Genomic DNA, 17912 nt, shown 5'->3' on the forward strand with positions numbered 1-17912 from the left:
ATAAGTTCTGCATGCGCGTTATGGCGTGCGCGTAAGAGGCGGAGCTGTCGGTAACCCGGTTAGACGTAAAACACAGCAGGCGCTCTCTCCTCTTCATCGCTGTCAGATTTGGCTCAATCTGCGTCTCCTGGGGAAACCATAATGTCTGATTGCAGGAGGCAGTGGAACCGGGAGGACGAGCTGCCGGTCTACCTGGCGGGGCCGATCGGCTCCGAGTCCACGCAGAGGAAAAGCTGCGGGATGTTCAGCTCCGTGGAAGGCGCGCATGAAAGCAAGTCCATAGACTTCCACAACTACGCGGTGGGGAGAAAAGGAAGCCGCACCCCGAGAAGTGGGAGCCGAGAGAGAGTCTTGGACGTCGGCGGTCCTGTCGAGGAGGAAGAGGAGGGGGGCCCGGTGAGCAGCTCGCCCAGTAATGGCTGTACAGGTGTTGAGCTGAGACACGATCCAGCCAGAGATGAAGGCTCAGATGTGAAGGTAGGACCGACAATTTCACTGCGCCGACGGGCCCACCAGTGGCTCTCAGCAGGCTGGCAATTTAGAAAAACGGAACGATCAGATTTAACGACTGAAAGTATGAAATCTGTGCGAATATTTTTTTTGTAAGCCGATGTTGTTGTGTCCCCCCCCCCCCCCCCCCCCCCCCCCAGGTCCCTGCCTGCATAAATGATGAAGTTTCATGCTGCATTGCAGTTATGGGCTACTTTGGCTGACGATTACGCCCCCCCCCCCCCCCAAAAAAAAAGATGGGACACGCACTATCGCGTAAAAGCAGCGCCTCTTATTTATCTGTGGTGCTGAACTGGACAGCGACAGACAGACTCCGCTGCATGCGCGCGCACGTTCGGGACAGTCACCTGTAATCTGACTCCGCGCATGCATGGCGTCGATCTGAATCTCTTTAAACACAAAAAACACACAAAGGCATTCAGATACAATAGCAGAAGTGGTGCCTGCGGGGCGGGGGGCGCAGACAACATGTCTGAGACCCGCAACTAGCGGCATCCTCGACCTGACAGGAAGCGACAGCCGCTGAGGAGCGTGTGTCCGTGTGCGCGCGTAAATCCGCGCTGTCAGTGCCGGCAGGGAAGGGATTACATTCTTAAATCAGGTCGGTGGCAAAGAGCATCAGGCCCCTTCTCTTTATAAGTTTTCTGGGTTAATTCTGTCGGACCTGCAGTTCCGCAGGAATTAAGATTTGCATGAGACAAATTCGTGGGACTGGACTCGTTCCTTTTGTAGACTTCCATTCTCCGGATATTAGTCCACTAAATTCCCATATAATCCACTCCATGTCTACAATGAGTTTCACCATTAGGGTGTCATGACATGTCACATTTATAATTATAATTATAACAGAAACATTGTTTGATAAAAAAAAATAATTCTGAAGAGTCAGCTACCTTCATCTTGAACCATGGGCGATCACTGGTTGCCGTGGAGACAAAACAAGTTCCTGAGGGTGTTCTTTCTTTTAATTCAGTTTGCTTTTTGATTATGCAGTATTATTATCTAATTACCGTACACATGTAATTAATACAATTAAAAGAGGAACGCAAACAGCGCTGACATTTTTCCGCAGATGAAACCCAAAGCTTGGCAGCACTTGTGTGACGAGTGCATTTTTTTCCCAGCCGCTTTTATTATTCTGCGCATTTTGCTCTGAAGAAATGAATTACAGAGATGACCATGAAATATATCAGATTGTTAGAGCTAAAGTCAATCCCTCCCGTGCCTCCCCCCCCCCCCACCTGTTTTCCATGCAGAACGAAAGGCTGCTGATCAAAGGAGGACGGGTGGTCAACGATGACCAGTCTTTCCATGCAGATGTTTACATCGAGGATGGAATCATCAAGTGCGTATATAAGACGTCATTTAATAATAGAGATTCAGGATTATCTCAACGGTCAAGGATTTTTACTTCATTTTGTAACTTTATGCTATTTTCCATCTCTTCATCCTCCACAAACAAATCCATACATGCATCATTTCCAATCAACTGTCCTGCAACTCTCATCCAACCTGTTGTCTGTACGTGCATATCATTCTTGGCAGTCAAGTCGGGGGGAATCTGGCGGTACCTGGGGGTGTAAAGGTCATTGAGGCAAATGGCCGCATGGTGATACCAGGAGGAATAGATGTCAACACCTGCCTGATGAAGCCCCACCTGGGCACAAAGCCAGTTGACGATTTCCTTCAGGGCACCAAGGCAGCACTTGCTGGGGGCACCACAATGATCCGTGAGTGTAGTGGCGGTCGTGGAATTTGCTGTGAATGCGACTTTCAAATAATTGGTTGCACTCGTTCTCTCTTAACCTTTGACCCCCCCCCCCCCCCTCCCCTCCCATATTTCAGTCGACCATGTGACCCCTGAGCCTGGGGGTAGTCTCCTGGAGGCATTTGAATCCTGGCGAGAAGCTGCAGATCAGAAAGCATGTTGCGATTACTCCATGCATGTCGACATCCCTCAGTGGAATGAAACTGTTCGAGAGGAGTTGGAGCTGCTGGTGCATGAGAAAGGTACGCCAACCTTTAGTTAGTCAATATGATTTCAGAGCTGGGGTCATTGCTGTAAGAAGAACCGTTGAGACAGATGTAGATTAACCGTTCTTTTGGGGGAACTTTGAAGGTTGGACTAAATCCTTCCAGATGTAACATTTAGAGTTGCTGCTCAGCATTTTCTATGGTTTTAATTCGAAAGAGTGGCTGCGCTACACGATGCTACACTCACACGGTCTATCATTGCACTCAGGTATCAACTCCTTCCAAGTGTACATGGCATACAAGGACACATATCAGATGTCAGACTCTGAGGTATAGGTTTCATAATCACTCATCAATATTGCACAAAATGTGACATTCTCCTCTTCCATTTTGAGAATTCCATTTTTTTGTTCCTTGGACTGCCACAGCTGTATGAGGCTTTCTCCTTCCTGAAGCAGCTGGGCGCTGTGGTGTTAGTTCATGCAGAGAATGGAGACTTGATTGGCCAGGTAAGCGCCTCATCTATTTTTAGTCAGGAGCAAATGGCAAACCATAACTCGTACTTATAATATGTCACATCCACCGTTAGCATTAGTAGTTCTAAATACAATCCAGTTTACTGTGGCTTACACTAAATGTACTTTATAATGGTTGAACTAAATTATGAACAGTCTTTCATTTCCTGCAATCAAGAGATTTGCATGTTCTAAAGTGCTCCTCTTGATAGAGAGAGAGAGAGAGAGGATTAATGCTTCACATATGACAGGTTTATCATTTCTGTCCGCCATTGTTCCAGTGATGAAGATGAAATGGTGATTAATTTGGTTGAAGGTGAAAGTGGTGTTCAGGCTGACAGCAGTGATGAAGAAGTGGATGTGGTGGAGGAGATGATGGGCCCAATGAATGGGACAATTATGGCAAAAGTCATGACATAATTTAAGATTAACGAGAATAATGAATGATGAAGGGGGTGCCGATGGTTTAGAATGGGATAGCTTTTAAAATGAATGTGATATTAGAAAAAAAATCTTCAGAAGTGCATCCCTCTGACGAGCAAATAATGATGAAGCAAAAGCCAAACAGCGATGGGGTTGTGGGTCTGGCTTTCATACAGAATGAGGCCGTTGTCTAGACAGCAGTCAGAGACACAACAACCTGGCATTCTAGGATGACAATGCTCACTTTCTTTATTTGATAGCGCAGCATAACATGAGATTTTAAAGACGCGAGATGCCAATTAAAACATTAAAACGTGAGCCTTGTGTGTAAAGCATCACTTGACAAGTATTTTGTGTAATACTGACAGTTATTGTTGTTGAGTTTGAGGCTTGCTCCTTTCTTTTGTGCTTTAGGAACAGAGAAAAATACTTGGAATGGGAATCACAGGACCTGAAGGTCATCCTCTTAGCCGGCCTGAAGAGGTGAAATCATTTTGCAATATCCATCCATCCGTCCATCCATCCATCCATCCATCCGTTTAATGCTTCCCTTCCCTTCCCTTCCCTTCCCTTCCCTTCCAGTTGGAGGCTGAGGCGGTGTTCCGGGCCATCACCCTTGGTAACCGAGTGAACTGTCCAGTCTACATAACCAAAGTAATGAGCAAAAGTGCAGCAGACACGATCGCTCTGGCACGCAGGAAAGGTCATCCTCTCTTTATTTACTGCTTAATTTTTCCTTGGCAAGTTCTAAGTGAATTTTAATTCACACACATTCAATCCATTTCAATGACTCTTCTTGTGTTTCTGATCGATTTTTAAAATCTTGGCCCCTCACCCTTAACGCAATCTTTCTTTTTAGGTTCTGTTGTTTTTGGGGAGCCGATTACAGCAAGCCTGGCCACTGATGGATCTCATTATTGGAGCAAGAACTGGGCCAAAGCAGCTGCTTATGTGACCTCTCCACCTTTGAGTCCTGACCCCACCACTCCGGATCACCTCCACACACTGCTTGCTTGGTACATCCTCAACCTTTTCAGTGACTTATGCACATGATGCACTATGTATTGATTTGTAGTTACATTATGTGTTTTTGTTACTGAATTGCAGGATGTAATGTAATGTTTGCTATATTTTGAGAGGGTAAGGATTTAATAAGTTTTTTTTTTTACTTCTTCCCACTCCTTTTTGAGCAGTACTCTTGTATTACTTGTGTTTCTTTATAAAAGTCTTTATGATTTTTGAACTGTGACTGTTCAAAACAAATTCATAAACTAAAACTAAACTAATGAATGCGCTTAAAGCTCCAAATGTAAGTTGCCAATATGTGATGCTAATTCTCTGATGACCCTGACAAAGTGTGTAATCTGCAATATATTTGCTGCCACATATCAGTGTTGAGCATGGGCAGATAAATTGCTAAATATAGCTATAACCTCGATGAAACGTTCAATGCAAATGAGCTGAATGACACAAAAGAAGATGCGAAACAAGGATCTAACAGTCACTGCTTGCCTTCAGAAGCTAGTTCAGTGTTCATCTTACAACAAAACGCTACATTAGAGCCTCTTCACAGGTGAAGGTGTTTGTATGTGGAGATCAAATGAGTCTCAAATAAAGAACGGTATCATTATTTGTAAGACAGTTTAAATATAAGAAAGTGTAGAAAACACTAATAATAGTAATTGAAGTTGTACTTAATGGGTATCAGGGAGGGATAAAGTGCTTCAGACATGCCTGTCCCTGATTCCATAAATAGCACAGGAACTACAACCCTTCATCATCGGTTGCCTTGACTACCAACTGCCTTCATCCTCCTCTCTCTTCCTCCTCCCTTCCTCAGTAGCATCAGCTTCTTGGGGTGTGTCTGTGTTGTCAGGCTGGCGGTGTGAAACTGTATTGCAGTATTGCTACTCCTGCAAGAAGTGGTAGGGGTGTATTTTTAGGCTCTTCCTCACAGATGCAAAACAAGAGAGCAGCACATCACCCCCCCCCCCCCCCTTAATAAGTATACTCTCATGGCAATTTTGGTGGTGTTCCCACAGCTCAGTGTCATGAGGTAATGACTATAATTAACACATGATTAAAAGGTCTCATATGAGAATTTACACTAATATTCTTTCTTCATTATGTTAAATTCCTCCTCTTAATTATTCGGGAGGAAAGAGAATGTTTTTTTAATATGGAAATACTGTCGTGGGCATTTGAGATAAGCTGTAGGCAAGCCTTAATGAACTGGCTTTTCATCTGTGCTGCACCACTCTAACCGGTTTCTGCTGGCTCAGGTCCACCACATGACTTGTGCTGGAACCCTTCAAGTCAAATCAGTTAAAAAACCGGGCGACCGACACTTGAAATATTTTCCTTCGCATTTATCACAATTACTTGACTGTTGTAATCAAATATCCAGCAACCGATCACGTGAATTCCGAAACCCAGCTGGAAAATTCAAAAACGTCCTAATTCCTTAGGGGGCAAATTGTAAAAGTTCAAAGCTCAAACAGGATCATTTTGTTGATTTGATACAGTGGCGACCTCCAGGTGGTTGGCAGTGCTCACTGTGCCTACAGCACGTCCCAGAAAGCAATTGGTAAAGATGACTTCACTCTGATCCCAGAGGGAGTGAACGGAGTGGAGGAGAGGATGGGTTTCATCTGGGACAAGGCTGTGGTGAGGAATGAGGACATAGATGCATGTGTTTTGTGTAGCTATGAGCGTGTGTTTAATCGACACCGGTGGAAATCCACGCCTCTGTTTCTTAGGCCACGGGGAAGATAGACGAAAACCAGTTTGTGGCAGTAACATCCACCAACGCCGCAAAGATCTTCAACTTGTACCCACGCAAAGGCCGGATTGCAGCTGGTTCTGATGCTGATATTGTCATCTGGGATCCTGACAGCATCAAGACCATCAGTGCAAAACTCCAGCAGTCGGTGAGAGCAGATGAAACAAGATTCAAGACAAGACAATGGATGACTTGTTTAATAGATTCCAATGGGTAACTGCATATTTACAGTGATGTCCTGACAGTTGAATTCATCTTCAAGTGCTGCATCATTTTCTATAAATGGAAGGCTGGAGAAAGGCTGTGGGAAATGTGTATTTATATGAATAGTGTTAGAGAGCAATGGAAAGATGGGAAAAAAAACCCTGATATGTACTTTAGAGTTGGAAATTTTTTTACAAGTTGTGATGAGTTTTATTTATGTCAGTTCAACTAAAATATACAAGAAAAAAATGTATTGTTTATGTCACTCAGAACCTAATCATGTAGATAATTTTAGATTAGGTGAAGGAAAATTCATTTGTCATGCTAATAGTATTAAAATATTCAACGAACATCAAAGCTTTTGACGGCGAGGACTGTGGTTTCATTGAGAAACTGGTAGTTTTTTAATCCTTGATTTTTACGTGTCTGCCAACAAAATGTAATGAAGAATATATTATTATTTTATTCGTTTTTTTAAATCTTATATATCTGCCAGGGGTATAGGCAGATTATCCAAAGACAAATTAAGACAAATAAAAAAATAAAAGCAGTTTATTTGACTGAACCTTTTTAGATGTCAAAAACAATTATACATTCCAATTAAGCAGAATGGCCTTCAAGATGAAAGATTGTCCCCCTAGCAATTTGACACAGTATAGTAAAATATATTAGGCAATGGATCATGTATTCAGTCTGCTCTGCCACGCTCAAAGACTTAATCCGGACTGGCGCTGCCTTTAGGTTTTAATCCCCCCCTTCAACCTTCACCCATTCTGTGCTAGCATCTTCCTACCCATCCCCCCCGTGTTTACATTGCCACTCCTAAACACTCTAAGCTTTTTACTTATTCACCCCCCCCCCCCCATCTTCTCAACTGATGCATTTTGTACCACATTCATTAAGATTTTAGATGCAATGCCAACTGAAGCAGCACAGTGGGCCAAGACAGAGTAGGGGTATCAGTATATGAAATGGCTGGAGGGGGGGAAATGGACGAGCTGTCTCTTATCTTTCTGCGTAATTTGTCTTGTCCCTCATTCTTTGTCTTGTGTGTGTTATCCCTCTGCACAACAGGCTTCAGAATACAACATCTTTGAGGGTCTGGAGTGCAGAGGGGGTCCGGCGCTGGTGTTGAGTCATGGCCGGGTGGTTTACGAGGGGGGCAAGTTGCAAGTTGAGCAGGGTACCGGTCAATTCATTCCCCGCAAGAACTTCCCAGACCATGCTTACCAGCGTCTTAAGTTTCGGAACCAGGTAAAGAAAAACATATTTTTGTCATTGTAAAAAAAAAAGAAAGACATTTTTCGATTAAAAGACTGCATGGAACAGCAATCGAATTTCAAATGCATTTGTCAAGCACACACTCAAGGTAACTTGCTTTCATAATTGTTCCCGCTGGTTTTAATTTCCACTGACTGATCTCGCGAATGTGAATCTGCCGTTGTTTGGATCATCTTGTACGGGACATTCAGTAACTTTATCTGCATGCCTATAATATGAAATTCTAACAAAAGATAGTCACTCATTTTACCCACCACTACTCTTGTGCTGCCACCCCGACATGCATCACAGCCAACGTCACACGACATGCTAACACTATCATGCTGCATTACATATCATGCCCGTCATGCCTTTCATAGTCATGGAATGCAGGTGTGCCTTTTTTTTGTTCTGTCTGTGTAACCTTAATGGCACGCTCTGGTTTTCATTGTACATTGTTAGGGTTAAGGTTAGAATTGATCTTCATATTTTGTCATTGTGTTTGCAATGCAATTTCACAGTAATCTGTACATCTAAATTATATTGTCATTCATTTCCATCTTGGTTGACTTTCTTAGAACAAATGAGTCTGCATTAGTTAGTATTGTGATATCTGGTGTGAGACAGTCCTATCATTCTAAAGATCAAAAATAGTTTCGTATTTGTATCTGTTTGCTTTCTGTTCAGGTGACGGGCAAGCAGGGAGTAAGTCGTGGTATGTATGATGGCCCTTTCTACGATGTCGTCCCTACCCCCAAATATATTACTCCTGCTCCATCAGCCAAAACATCACCGACCTTTCACCAACCACCACCAATACGCAATCTCCACCAGTCCAACTTCAGCCTGTCAGGTATACCATCAAAGATTTCCATTTTTATGTCTTAATATTTACTGATTCCTTAAATATCTTCCTTCAGCAATAACAGCAATGTATCTGGATTTCACAAATAATGCAATATGCAATCTAAAATATATATTGAAGAGTTTTCCAATATTTAAATAAACCAATTCATATCTTATGTCTGTTCTTTCCCTATAGGTGCGCAGATGGACGACAACATCCCTCGTCGGTCTGGCCACCGCATTGTAGCACCCCCTGGTGGTCGCTCCAACATCACCAGCCTCGGTTGAATATATAACCTGTGCACTTGCAATGTAAGTGCGTGTGTGTTTATGTATGACAGACAGTGTGAGCACACTGGTATGAATAACAATATGACTTTTCTTTTGTAATGGTAAGTTTGCTTTTAGTCTGTGATGCACAGACAAGACGCACATGAATCCTTCCTAATTTTTTCCTTCACATCCCACACCCTGCTGTTTTTTTAAATTGGTCTTTACCCTATCAGTCATACATACTTGCATGCACATACACATTTAGATGTTGCACTTCTACTGTTACAGCAGACTTCAGATTGTGAAGTCTGTATGCATTGCACATGTAATTGCATTCACTGTGGAATCGAGCCCACCCTTTCAAAACACGTTAATCATTTTTAATAGTACTGTGAGCCTCAAACAAAAGCAATTCAACTTCTCTGTACCCTGAGATATGCAAATGTGTTAATATTTTCCTTCATAAATACAAATTAATTTCTACATTGTTGTACCTTAAACTTGATGACAATGATGATGTGTGTGCTTTTGCCAATAACTCTTGTTAGACATAGATCTTTGTTGCAACAACATGCTCCACTCACTGCTCTTTCAAAGTTCACTAAGCTGTTTTATTTGTTTATTTTATTTGTTTGCTGTTATTTATTCTGAATGTTTTCTTGTTACATGTCGTATTTCGATGCTGCTCTGTTTTCTTGCTGTTGTCCCCAACCACTTATTAAATGAAATGATGAATAAAGACTTGATGGTTGTCAAAAATGAGGGTAACACTAATACTAATACTAATACTTAATACTAAATCCAACACGACTAATATTATATCAAGATGTGATGGTACTTTCTCATGCCAGTTTTTGCCTGAAGAATTTCTTTTTTTTTTTTTTTATCAAATCATTCTCAGTTTGATGCTTGAGGCAGAACGAGGTACATTTGAGTTACACCATGCCAAAGAGAACTTTGAGGTTCACATTCAGGTGTAATCATGTGACGTTAATCTGATGGTAACCTAAACTGCAATTTAAATTTCACCACAATAAAAAGCTTGTGTTGTGTTAACTTTTGTAATATTTGCTTTTAGTCTAACAGACAACATAATACTGTGTTACACGCTGTGATATGCCAATAAGCCATTCAAAGGGGCCTTCAAACTTTGAAGAATCGAGCTGAAATATATTGAATGTCTTTGGATCGTGGGACAAATCCGGAGCATCCGGAGGGAATCCACGCAAGATCCAGGCTGCAGGTTGTAATTCAAACCCAGAACCTACTTGCTTTGAGCTAACCACTGCACCATTGCACATAATCTGAGTGCAATTTTACAGTTTGAAAAACTCAATAGTGGGATAGTCAAAGAATGGCACAATCAACAGGTCTCAGTAAAACTGACAGGGACTTTGAAAATCAGAATCATTCTTGAACAGCATGTAGTTTATGTGCAGTGTGCTTTTCATTGTGTACTCTTTCATATAAACACTATGAAATGTTGACAACCAACCTGTAAGATGAGAATGTACACAAGGTTTAAAAAAATGCAGGTCCATCAGTGCAATAACTGCTGCATGTAGTCTTTAATCTGCATCAGTAGAAAGGAACTCAGAAGATTTGAACATGCTTTCTGATTCGGTGTGTCACAAAAACACTATAATTATCCCACATCTGCAGCATAGCTCCACCCGTCTGCTGTCCCCGACCAACGTCTCCTTTTACGGAGCTTGACGATAACAGCTCATCTGCTTAGCTCAAATTTCACGTTTCATCCGGCAGAGATTGGCGTCAGTTGCACTCAGTGTTTTCTCAAAGAAAAACTATTTTGTCCATGAGTTTGTTAGACCCTTACACCAGTATTGTAACCATTGCACCAAAATACAGTCTTCCACAAACTTGGACATTTATTTGCGGTGGTTTTCCTCAAAGAGCGTTGACTTTATACAGCATTTGTAATATTTGAAGGTTTGTTAAATGACATGGACAGTGTGAGTAGATTTTTATTTCTGTATTTGTGTTTTTTTTTTTTAAATCCAACTATCAATGCCTGACATGAAATATGAAGCATTTCCAGAGACACGATGGAACAACTTTCTCATAAAATATAAAGATCATAAATTGTTTCAGTCCACTGTCCCTGAAACACAAGTGAATGTGTAATTGCCATGCGCAACACAGCCAGCTATTCTGGAAGCCACCATATATTTTTTTTTATTTCTGCAGATGAGTAATCGTCCCAATTGAAATCTGTATCTCAACAAAAGACTCCGAACATCACCCTCACAGACAGCAACAGAGGTGCGTGTGTGTGCATGTGTGTGTGTGTGTGTGTGTGTGTGATGCTGCTGCCATCTGCTCTGAGAGTAAACCAAAGGGATGTAATATTCAGGTTGTGAGACTGGAAGTATGCAAGTTCATTGAAATAATTTTTTTTATAAAAAAGCCAAAAACTCTGCCTGTGAGTGTTGAGGGTATACAGAACTGAACATGTGCCATATTAATAGAGAGACTTGCAGTCCCTTGAAAGGAGCGTCTGCTGTTAGGCAATAACAGAGGGAGTAACTGCATCCAGACAAATTAGTGCACCAGCTGTGCTGCTCTTCCACTGCGGTCGCTCCCTCAGGTCCTCGCCATGCATATTTGAGCCTCATCTAGCAACTTTGCAGTAAACATAAAATGGCCTATTTCTCTTCTGAATGCAGCTACACTGTCACTACATCAACTCAAAATCAACAGTACTATGGTGGTAGTTCCTTTTTTGAGCTCACCCGTCCCACCTCACAGGTGTGGCATATCAAGCTGCTGACTAGACGGCGTGGATATTGCACAGTTATGCCTTCGGCTTGCCACAGTAAAAGGCCACTAAGAGATGTGTGGTTTTATCACACAGCACAAGGCCACAGGTTTTGTGGAAGCTTGTGATTGTCATGCTGACTGCAGGAATGCCCACCAGAGCTGTTTCCTTTTAATATATATATAATATTTTCTTTTCTCCTGCTTTTCTATCAAATCATTCTCAGTTTGGTGCAATTTGAGTTGCACCATGCCAAAGAGAACTTTGAGGCACAGCTTAGAAGTGTTTAGACTGATGTGACCATGAGAAGATGAAAAGACACAAATGACAGCGTACGGAACAGCACAGGGAGGCTCAAATCTCACATCAATGACTGCCTGCATGGCACGCCAGCAAGACTGCCTTGAACCGATGAACAGCGATGACAGGATTGATCACATCTGCGGGCTTTTCCGCTCAGCTGCAGCAGGGGGCTGGAAGGTTGCAGCCCCCTGCTGCAGACGTTAACGGATAGGACATCAGAAAATGTTTCCTACTGAGCTGGATAGGCCTAAATGAGAAACACACGGCAATGTTACAATTATATATTCCCTTTGAATCCAGGAGGCCAAGGTTCTTTCTCGTATGTATTCAGCTCACTTTCACTCAGAACATAAGACTTCTTAAGATGAAAAAGCAACGAACAACTCCAAAGACCATTCGATAAATTGGACAATGTAGAGGAAGTGAACGTTCTGGGGTTTCCTTCACCAGGCGCCTTTCTTTCCTCTGTCTTTAAAATCAATAAAATACACATTCACCAGCCTTTCCCTGGAATTTAATTAAGGGTTCAAAGAAGTATTATTTATTTTATTGTTCATTTATCTGGTGAAGCACTTTGATTTATTTGCACAGCTTTTATGGGCGCCACTTCTACTATGTGATTTATAGCTATATAGCTAGAGGATTATCAGTATAACTGGTGACTCTGTTGTTTTGCATTTGTGCCTCTTTTTATGACTTTGTTACAGCTGCAGAACAATTGATCCTTCGGGATATGGCCTTTGAATACATGAATTACCATTACACCTTAACAAAAACAAAATCTATGATCAGTGTAGAATAACACAAAATTACAATTTTAGCTGTTTCCTCAAATAATCCTATAGTCATAATTGACTATAGGATTGAAATTGAAATTGAAATGGTTAAAACGGTCGATTTATAGGTGATTAGGTGTAACTATCTGGCTTGTTCGAGTGGAAAACACTGTGGAGTTTGCTGTTAGGGTGTTTTGAAGTTGAAGAAACAGAGTACCGTTCAGGAACACCTGAGCATTTTGTTTCTATTATCTGCAAAGGTGGTTGTGTCATACATTAATTAGTGCTTCGGTTTCTTTCCGCCAGGGAGCTCGTGTTTTTGATGGTGTTTGTCTGTTTGTCAGCAGGATTACGGATAAACTGCCGAATGGATCTTGATGGAAAGAAAATGACATTTGAAGATGGGTCTTGGTCTATTCATCATTCTATCACTATCTGATTTATATATATAAATTATTCCATAAACAATAATACAAAGTTTAATATATTTCTTTCATAATACAAAGCATCAATATTGGAAGACATATCTGCTGTAACATGAACTGGTGGGCGCATCTCCCTAATGCTCCCTCAAATGAAGTGGCCATCATGCAAAGACATGTATTTACAACTGTTCAAATGGTACTGATGGTACTTTGTTGAATGCTGTATCTCTTTCTGCCTTTACTTCTGTCAGTTATTGTAACAAAACAACATGCAGTATGCTTTCACAGAAGCCAAAGTAATAGTGGATAGTGAGTCTAGTGACCACCAGGTGGCAATGTTGCATATTAGACCAAATGAAACGCAGATTGCGGGTTTTGGGGCGTTTGAAGTTCTTCACACTACTCTTTGAAGCTGTAAACGGCTATGAAACATTATCTGATGAGTCTAATTCCGAATTGCCCTACATCTGAAAAGTTTCCTCCGAGCAGGATCCAGGTCAAATAATTCACCTTTCAAATGTAAGGGTGATCATGTCGTGCCACATTTGAGCAATCTCCTCAAAATACAGTCGAGTGTGCACGATTTCATTCAGGTGCAACTTGACCTTTTGAAATAATATTATCAAGGAGAGCTTGGGTCTGTTGAATGGACATGAAAACATAAACATCGAGCTTGATAGTATCCAATTAAGTAAATGTCAAGAAATTTTACACTCAAAGTCCACTTGGTTTCTTATTCTGAAGCGTTAAACTTGCACAAAAGTCAGTTGAAGGGTTCTACAGCAATCCTCAGGGTTTGCACTTGTGAATGTTATTAAAGTGATCTTTGACCAGATGCTCACATAACCTCTCCAGAAAACAAGTGGGCTTAAGTGTTTTGCTGGAATAACAAAATACAAAATAAGACTAAAATAAAAATAAAAAGAGTATGTGTGTATGGTATAGTCTGAGGACTAATATTGAGGTACAAGTGTAGGTATTTGGGTGGGTGTGTATGCACATGCATGTATGTATAGATGTGTGTATGTGTATATATACTAATGTGAGTGTATATATGCATTTATAGTAAAGATATTGATTACATGAGATTATGTCATGGTGACACGGGAAGGGTTAAATACATTTTTTTCTTCATCCTTTTCAAATGGAGTACTGTTTTAAGTAGGATGTTTTTGTTTGTTATTTTTTTCTGAATATCCTTTGTTTTATCTCATTTATGTTTGAAAAAACATAACAAATAAAATTAAATCCTCTTGAAGACACCTACAAAAAAAAAAGCAAAGCTGGAGCATGATCCCCCAACCTTCCATAACCTCATAAACAGCGAATTATTCAAATCTGTTGTTTGGAATAATTGCAAAGGCCAAACTTATTCTTCATCTCGAGGTTATTGTGCAAATTCATCTTGAAAAACACTCACAAAGAATGTTTGAAGTCTTTAATGTCAAAGTCAGACTTTTACATGATTCATCTTCGTACCAAACCATTCCTTAGCAGCTCATCTTCTTTTCCGTCATAGCAAATGCAATTAGTTTTGTGATTACAGAAAGGGAGCAGCAAAAAAACCCAGAAAGAAAGAGAGCCAGTCCCACAACAACCGAAAAGAAAGAAGAGGAAAATAAAAACACATTTTTCTCCTTTTTTTATCAAGTGCAGTTTGAAGAATTTAAGCATGCCATTGTCTGTTATGGTTTCCTGTCTGTTCTGCAGTGTAGTTGTATCTGTACAGGGCTAGAAGGGTAACAGCACAAGGGGAATGACAGGTATGACGAGTGCTGAAAAGTCTTCTTTTTTTCAAATGTCTCTATTAGAGGGTAACAGCGCTCCTCTGTCCGTCTCCTGTCTCTGTTTTGCAGCAGTCTGAACATATTCCCCATTTAAACGTGCAGTATAAAAAAAGGTCAACACCCACACAGACTCGTGGGACAGCAAGTTCACTTAGATTCAGATGGGACAGTTTGAAAGGTTGCCGTAACAGAACCGCCTTAAAACAGCAGTTTGAGGAAATGTCTCCACTTCGACGTGGCGGGGGGGGGGGCACGTCGAGAGTCTCTTTCCAAAACCGACAAACTAGACATTAGTTCAAGACCTTTGCGGCATCCAAGGCGTTGAGACGTGTCTCTTTCTCTCCCGGAGAAACAGCATGTGTGTACTTCCGCGTCTCGCTGCGTGTCCCCTGCAGGATGTTGTGATTGTTCTCGTCAATGCTTTTTCAACATGAACTCTGTGGAACGCATTGACATCCAATGCGTAATGCCATGATGTGCATTGCGTCCTCAGCACAGTCCACCAGTGATCGAGTTCAGCAAACAGACTTGGGGAGTAGGGAACCGTCAGTGGTCTACAACTAAAGCTAAATGGGATCCAGTTACAGAGCTGCGGAGCTGACAGTAGGCTATATACAGGTATACAACGTGTGATCACAGACACTCTGTGGGGCACACCTTTCATCAATGTGAAATTCATGCTTTGACACGGTTCTTACAAGCTCACCTTTATGTGCCGAGCTACCTACCAGTGAGGGGACAGTTAAGCAGCAACAGTGTGCGACAATTTGTTGGTTTCCTAGTTAAGAGTCATCACACATCTTACCTGAGTGTTGTTTTCCTTTCTGAATAACTTCAAGAATGTGTCAAATGAAATGTAAGCACAACTTTAACAAGCTTGTCTCTTCACCTCATCTGAACCCAAAAACAGCCCGAAATATTACGAGATGCATTTTGCTGGCTATTTTTTTTTTATCAGTGTTACGTTGTTGCGCCTCTCCGGGCATTAATGAGATCAGTGCAAATCAAGGGTAGGGGAGGAGAAAGGAAAACTCATTAAGACCACAGGGACGACCTAACCCTATTATCCCTATCGCACCGCACAACCACACACTGATGACGAGAATGAAGATGCGCTGGCCTCGATCCTCACCCACTCATCAGCCCAGTGCTGCAGTGTGTCTGGAATTATGCAGTGGCTGCTGGGAAAGGACAGGTGTGGAGGAGTCTATGCAGTTCAGCACAAATGCATGGGTGTGCTGAGGTCGGCACTCTGCGGTGAGAGGTGTGCAGCAGAACTCTGTGCTCCAACTCCATTGTGTTCTTTTTTTTTTGTTCAATCCTGCAGCACCCTTCATGCCAAACTCTGGGCCATGGAGACAGAGTAAAAATGCTCAAGGTTATCCCAACGTTGCTGTGCGATAAGAAAGACCACTTTAATCCACTGAAGCTGACTCCCCTGCTGCCGTCATTATCTCCATTTCCCCATAAGCACACACACACACACACACACCTATAGCATAGATGCATTCAAATAGATGTGGTATCCAAAGAGTTGTGTTGTTCAAAAGAGATAAAACAGTTAGCTTTATCCTTCTTTCATGCAGTTCTTTCCCCCCCCCCCCATGAGTCCTACTTACACTATGAAGAATATCTGATATTCCCATCTTTCCTTTACATTACAAAACAAACAAAAAATCTTTAGTCCCATTTAATGAAGTCCCAGCACATCAGAGTGATGAATAATTATTTAAATACAATTACTGTTTAAATACTGGCTGGGAGGGAGCAGGCAAAATAAATGCTACAGCTAGTTCAATGATAGGCAATATGTTAGAAAATCATGATTAGGAGCATATACACATATATTACATATGAATTGAGCGTTGCACAAATCCTATTATGGGGTTTGTGTATCTACCCTTCTACTTTAATACGCTGTATTTATGCATGTGTGTGCTTGATGTGTCCTTTATTTAAGTTAATGCAAATTATTCAATACTTTGTTACCAAGCCACTGAATCATGTCATAAACTGTCATGTTCACATTCTGTAAATACTCTGTATGAGTTTGTGTTTACATGCATGTGCCTACGTAAGTCTCTGTGCATGCGTGGGTATGAGTATGCACGTGTGTGGCAGAAACATTTATGATACATGAACACTTTAAGGATAAGGTATAGGCGTGAGTGAACTCAGCACCCGACCATCAGCAGAAAGCCTTTTTTTTATCAAAATACACACATACAATATAAGAGTATACAGACTAGGTGTGAAGTTAAAATCATGAACCCATTTTTTTCCCACGCACGCTAGAATATGGTGGCACTACTTACACTCTATATGTGAGAACCTGAATGATTAGGTTTGATTAGAATAAAAAAAGAAGAAGTCTTTTTACATTGTTGCATTTTCTTCCGAATGATTCATGTTTTTAAACAACAATACCTGATTTTTTTTTTTTGGATGAGCTTTTTCTACTGTGAAACTGTACAGTTACCATCACACCCGTTGATGTTTCGATGCTCTGTGTGACTTATCAAGATTCTCTGGATCAGCATTTTTCATTGGCTGATGTCCACTTCCAGTGTAACAATAGAGTGGACGTTTTGCATTACATCCAGATGACGTAAAGACACATTTTAATGTTTTAGTCTATTTAATCTGGATGAGACCTCATTCTTTTTTTTTGTTTTTTTCCCAGCAGATAGTCCACCAGTCCAAATCCTGCTTCCTGTAGCCTCTGAAGGTTTTTCATATGCAGTGCAGTATTTATAGCATCAGGATTTAACTCTGCCTTCATCCTTCTCTTCTTCACACTGGTTCCTCGGTAACAGAGGGTCAGGCGTACAAGGAAGAGTTTCAGGTAAAAAGAAGAGATGAACTTGTCCTTCTCCGTGTGGGTATTCATAGGATATTTTCCTGCAGGCAACTTTTTTCCAGTGTGTAAAAAAAATGTACTTTTTTTTTAAGGAAAGACAACCCAGTCAAAGAACTGATCCATCACTCAGTTGGAGTGTCTATAAATATTAGTCAGAATCCAAAAATGCCAATTTAATATACAGATTTTTGTAAT

At 41.3% G+C, this 17912-nt stretch overlaps 1 protein-coding gene across 1 annotated transcript; it reads left to right on the plus strand.

Moving 5' to 3' along the window:
* Positions 1-141: 141 nt before the first annotated feature.
* crmp1 (collapsin response mediator protein 1) lies at positions 142-8802 on the plus strand. Its single transcript, XM_068751481.1, has 14 exons — positions 142-477; positions 1767-1855; positions 2056-2240; positions 2356-2520; positions 2753-2814; positions 2913-2993; positions 3837-3905; positions 4005-4125; positions 4282-4438; positions 5948-6089; positions 6182-6352; positions 7483-7662; positions 8356-8521; positions 8711-8802. Exons 1-14 carry the CDS (start codon positions 142-144, stop codon positions 8800-8802), a joined length of 2016 nt encoding a protein of 671 aa, XP_068607582.1.
* Positions 8803-17912: the final 9110 nt, after the last annotated feature.

Source organism: Brachionichthys hirsutus, chromosome 17, assembly GCF_040956055.1.
Source record: "Brachionichthys hirsutus isolate HB-005 chromosome 17, CSIRO-AGI_Bhir_v1, whole genome shotgun sequence".
Classification (NCBI taxonomy): Eukaryota; Metazoa; Chordata; class Actinopteri; order Lophiiformes; family Brachionichthyidae; genus Brachionichthys; species Brachionichthys hirsutus.

What these genes read in the sequence shown, in the direction of transcription:
- crmp1 (XM_068751481.1), top strand. Translation starts at nt 142, where the DNA reads ATGTCTGATTGCAGGAGGCAGTGGAACCGGGAGGACGAGCTGCCGGTC. An exon ending in ATGAAGGCTCAGATGTGAAG is followed by an intron (nt 478 to 1,766) that starts GTAGGACCGACA and finishes TTTTCCATGCAG; the next exon opens with AACGAAAGGCTGCTGATCAA. An exon ending in GTCTTAAGTTTCGGAACCAG is followed by an intron (nt 7,663 to 8,355) that starts GTAAAGAAAAAC and finishes CTTTCTGTTCAG; the next exon opens with GTGACGGGCAAGCAGGGAGT.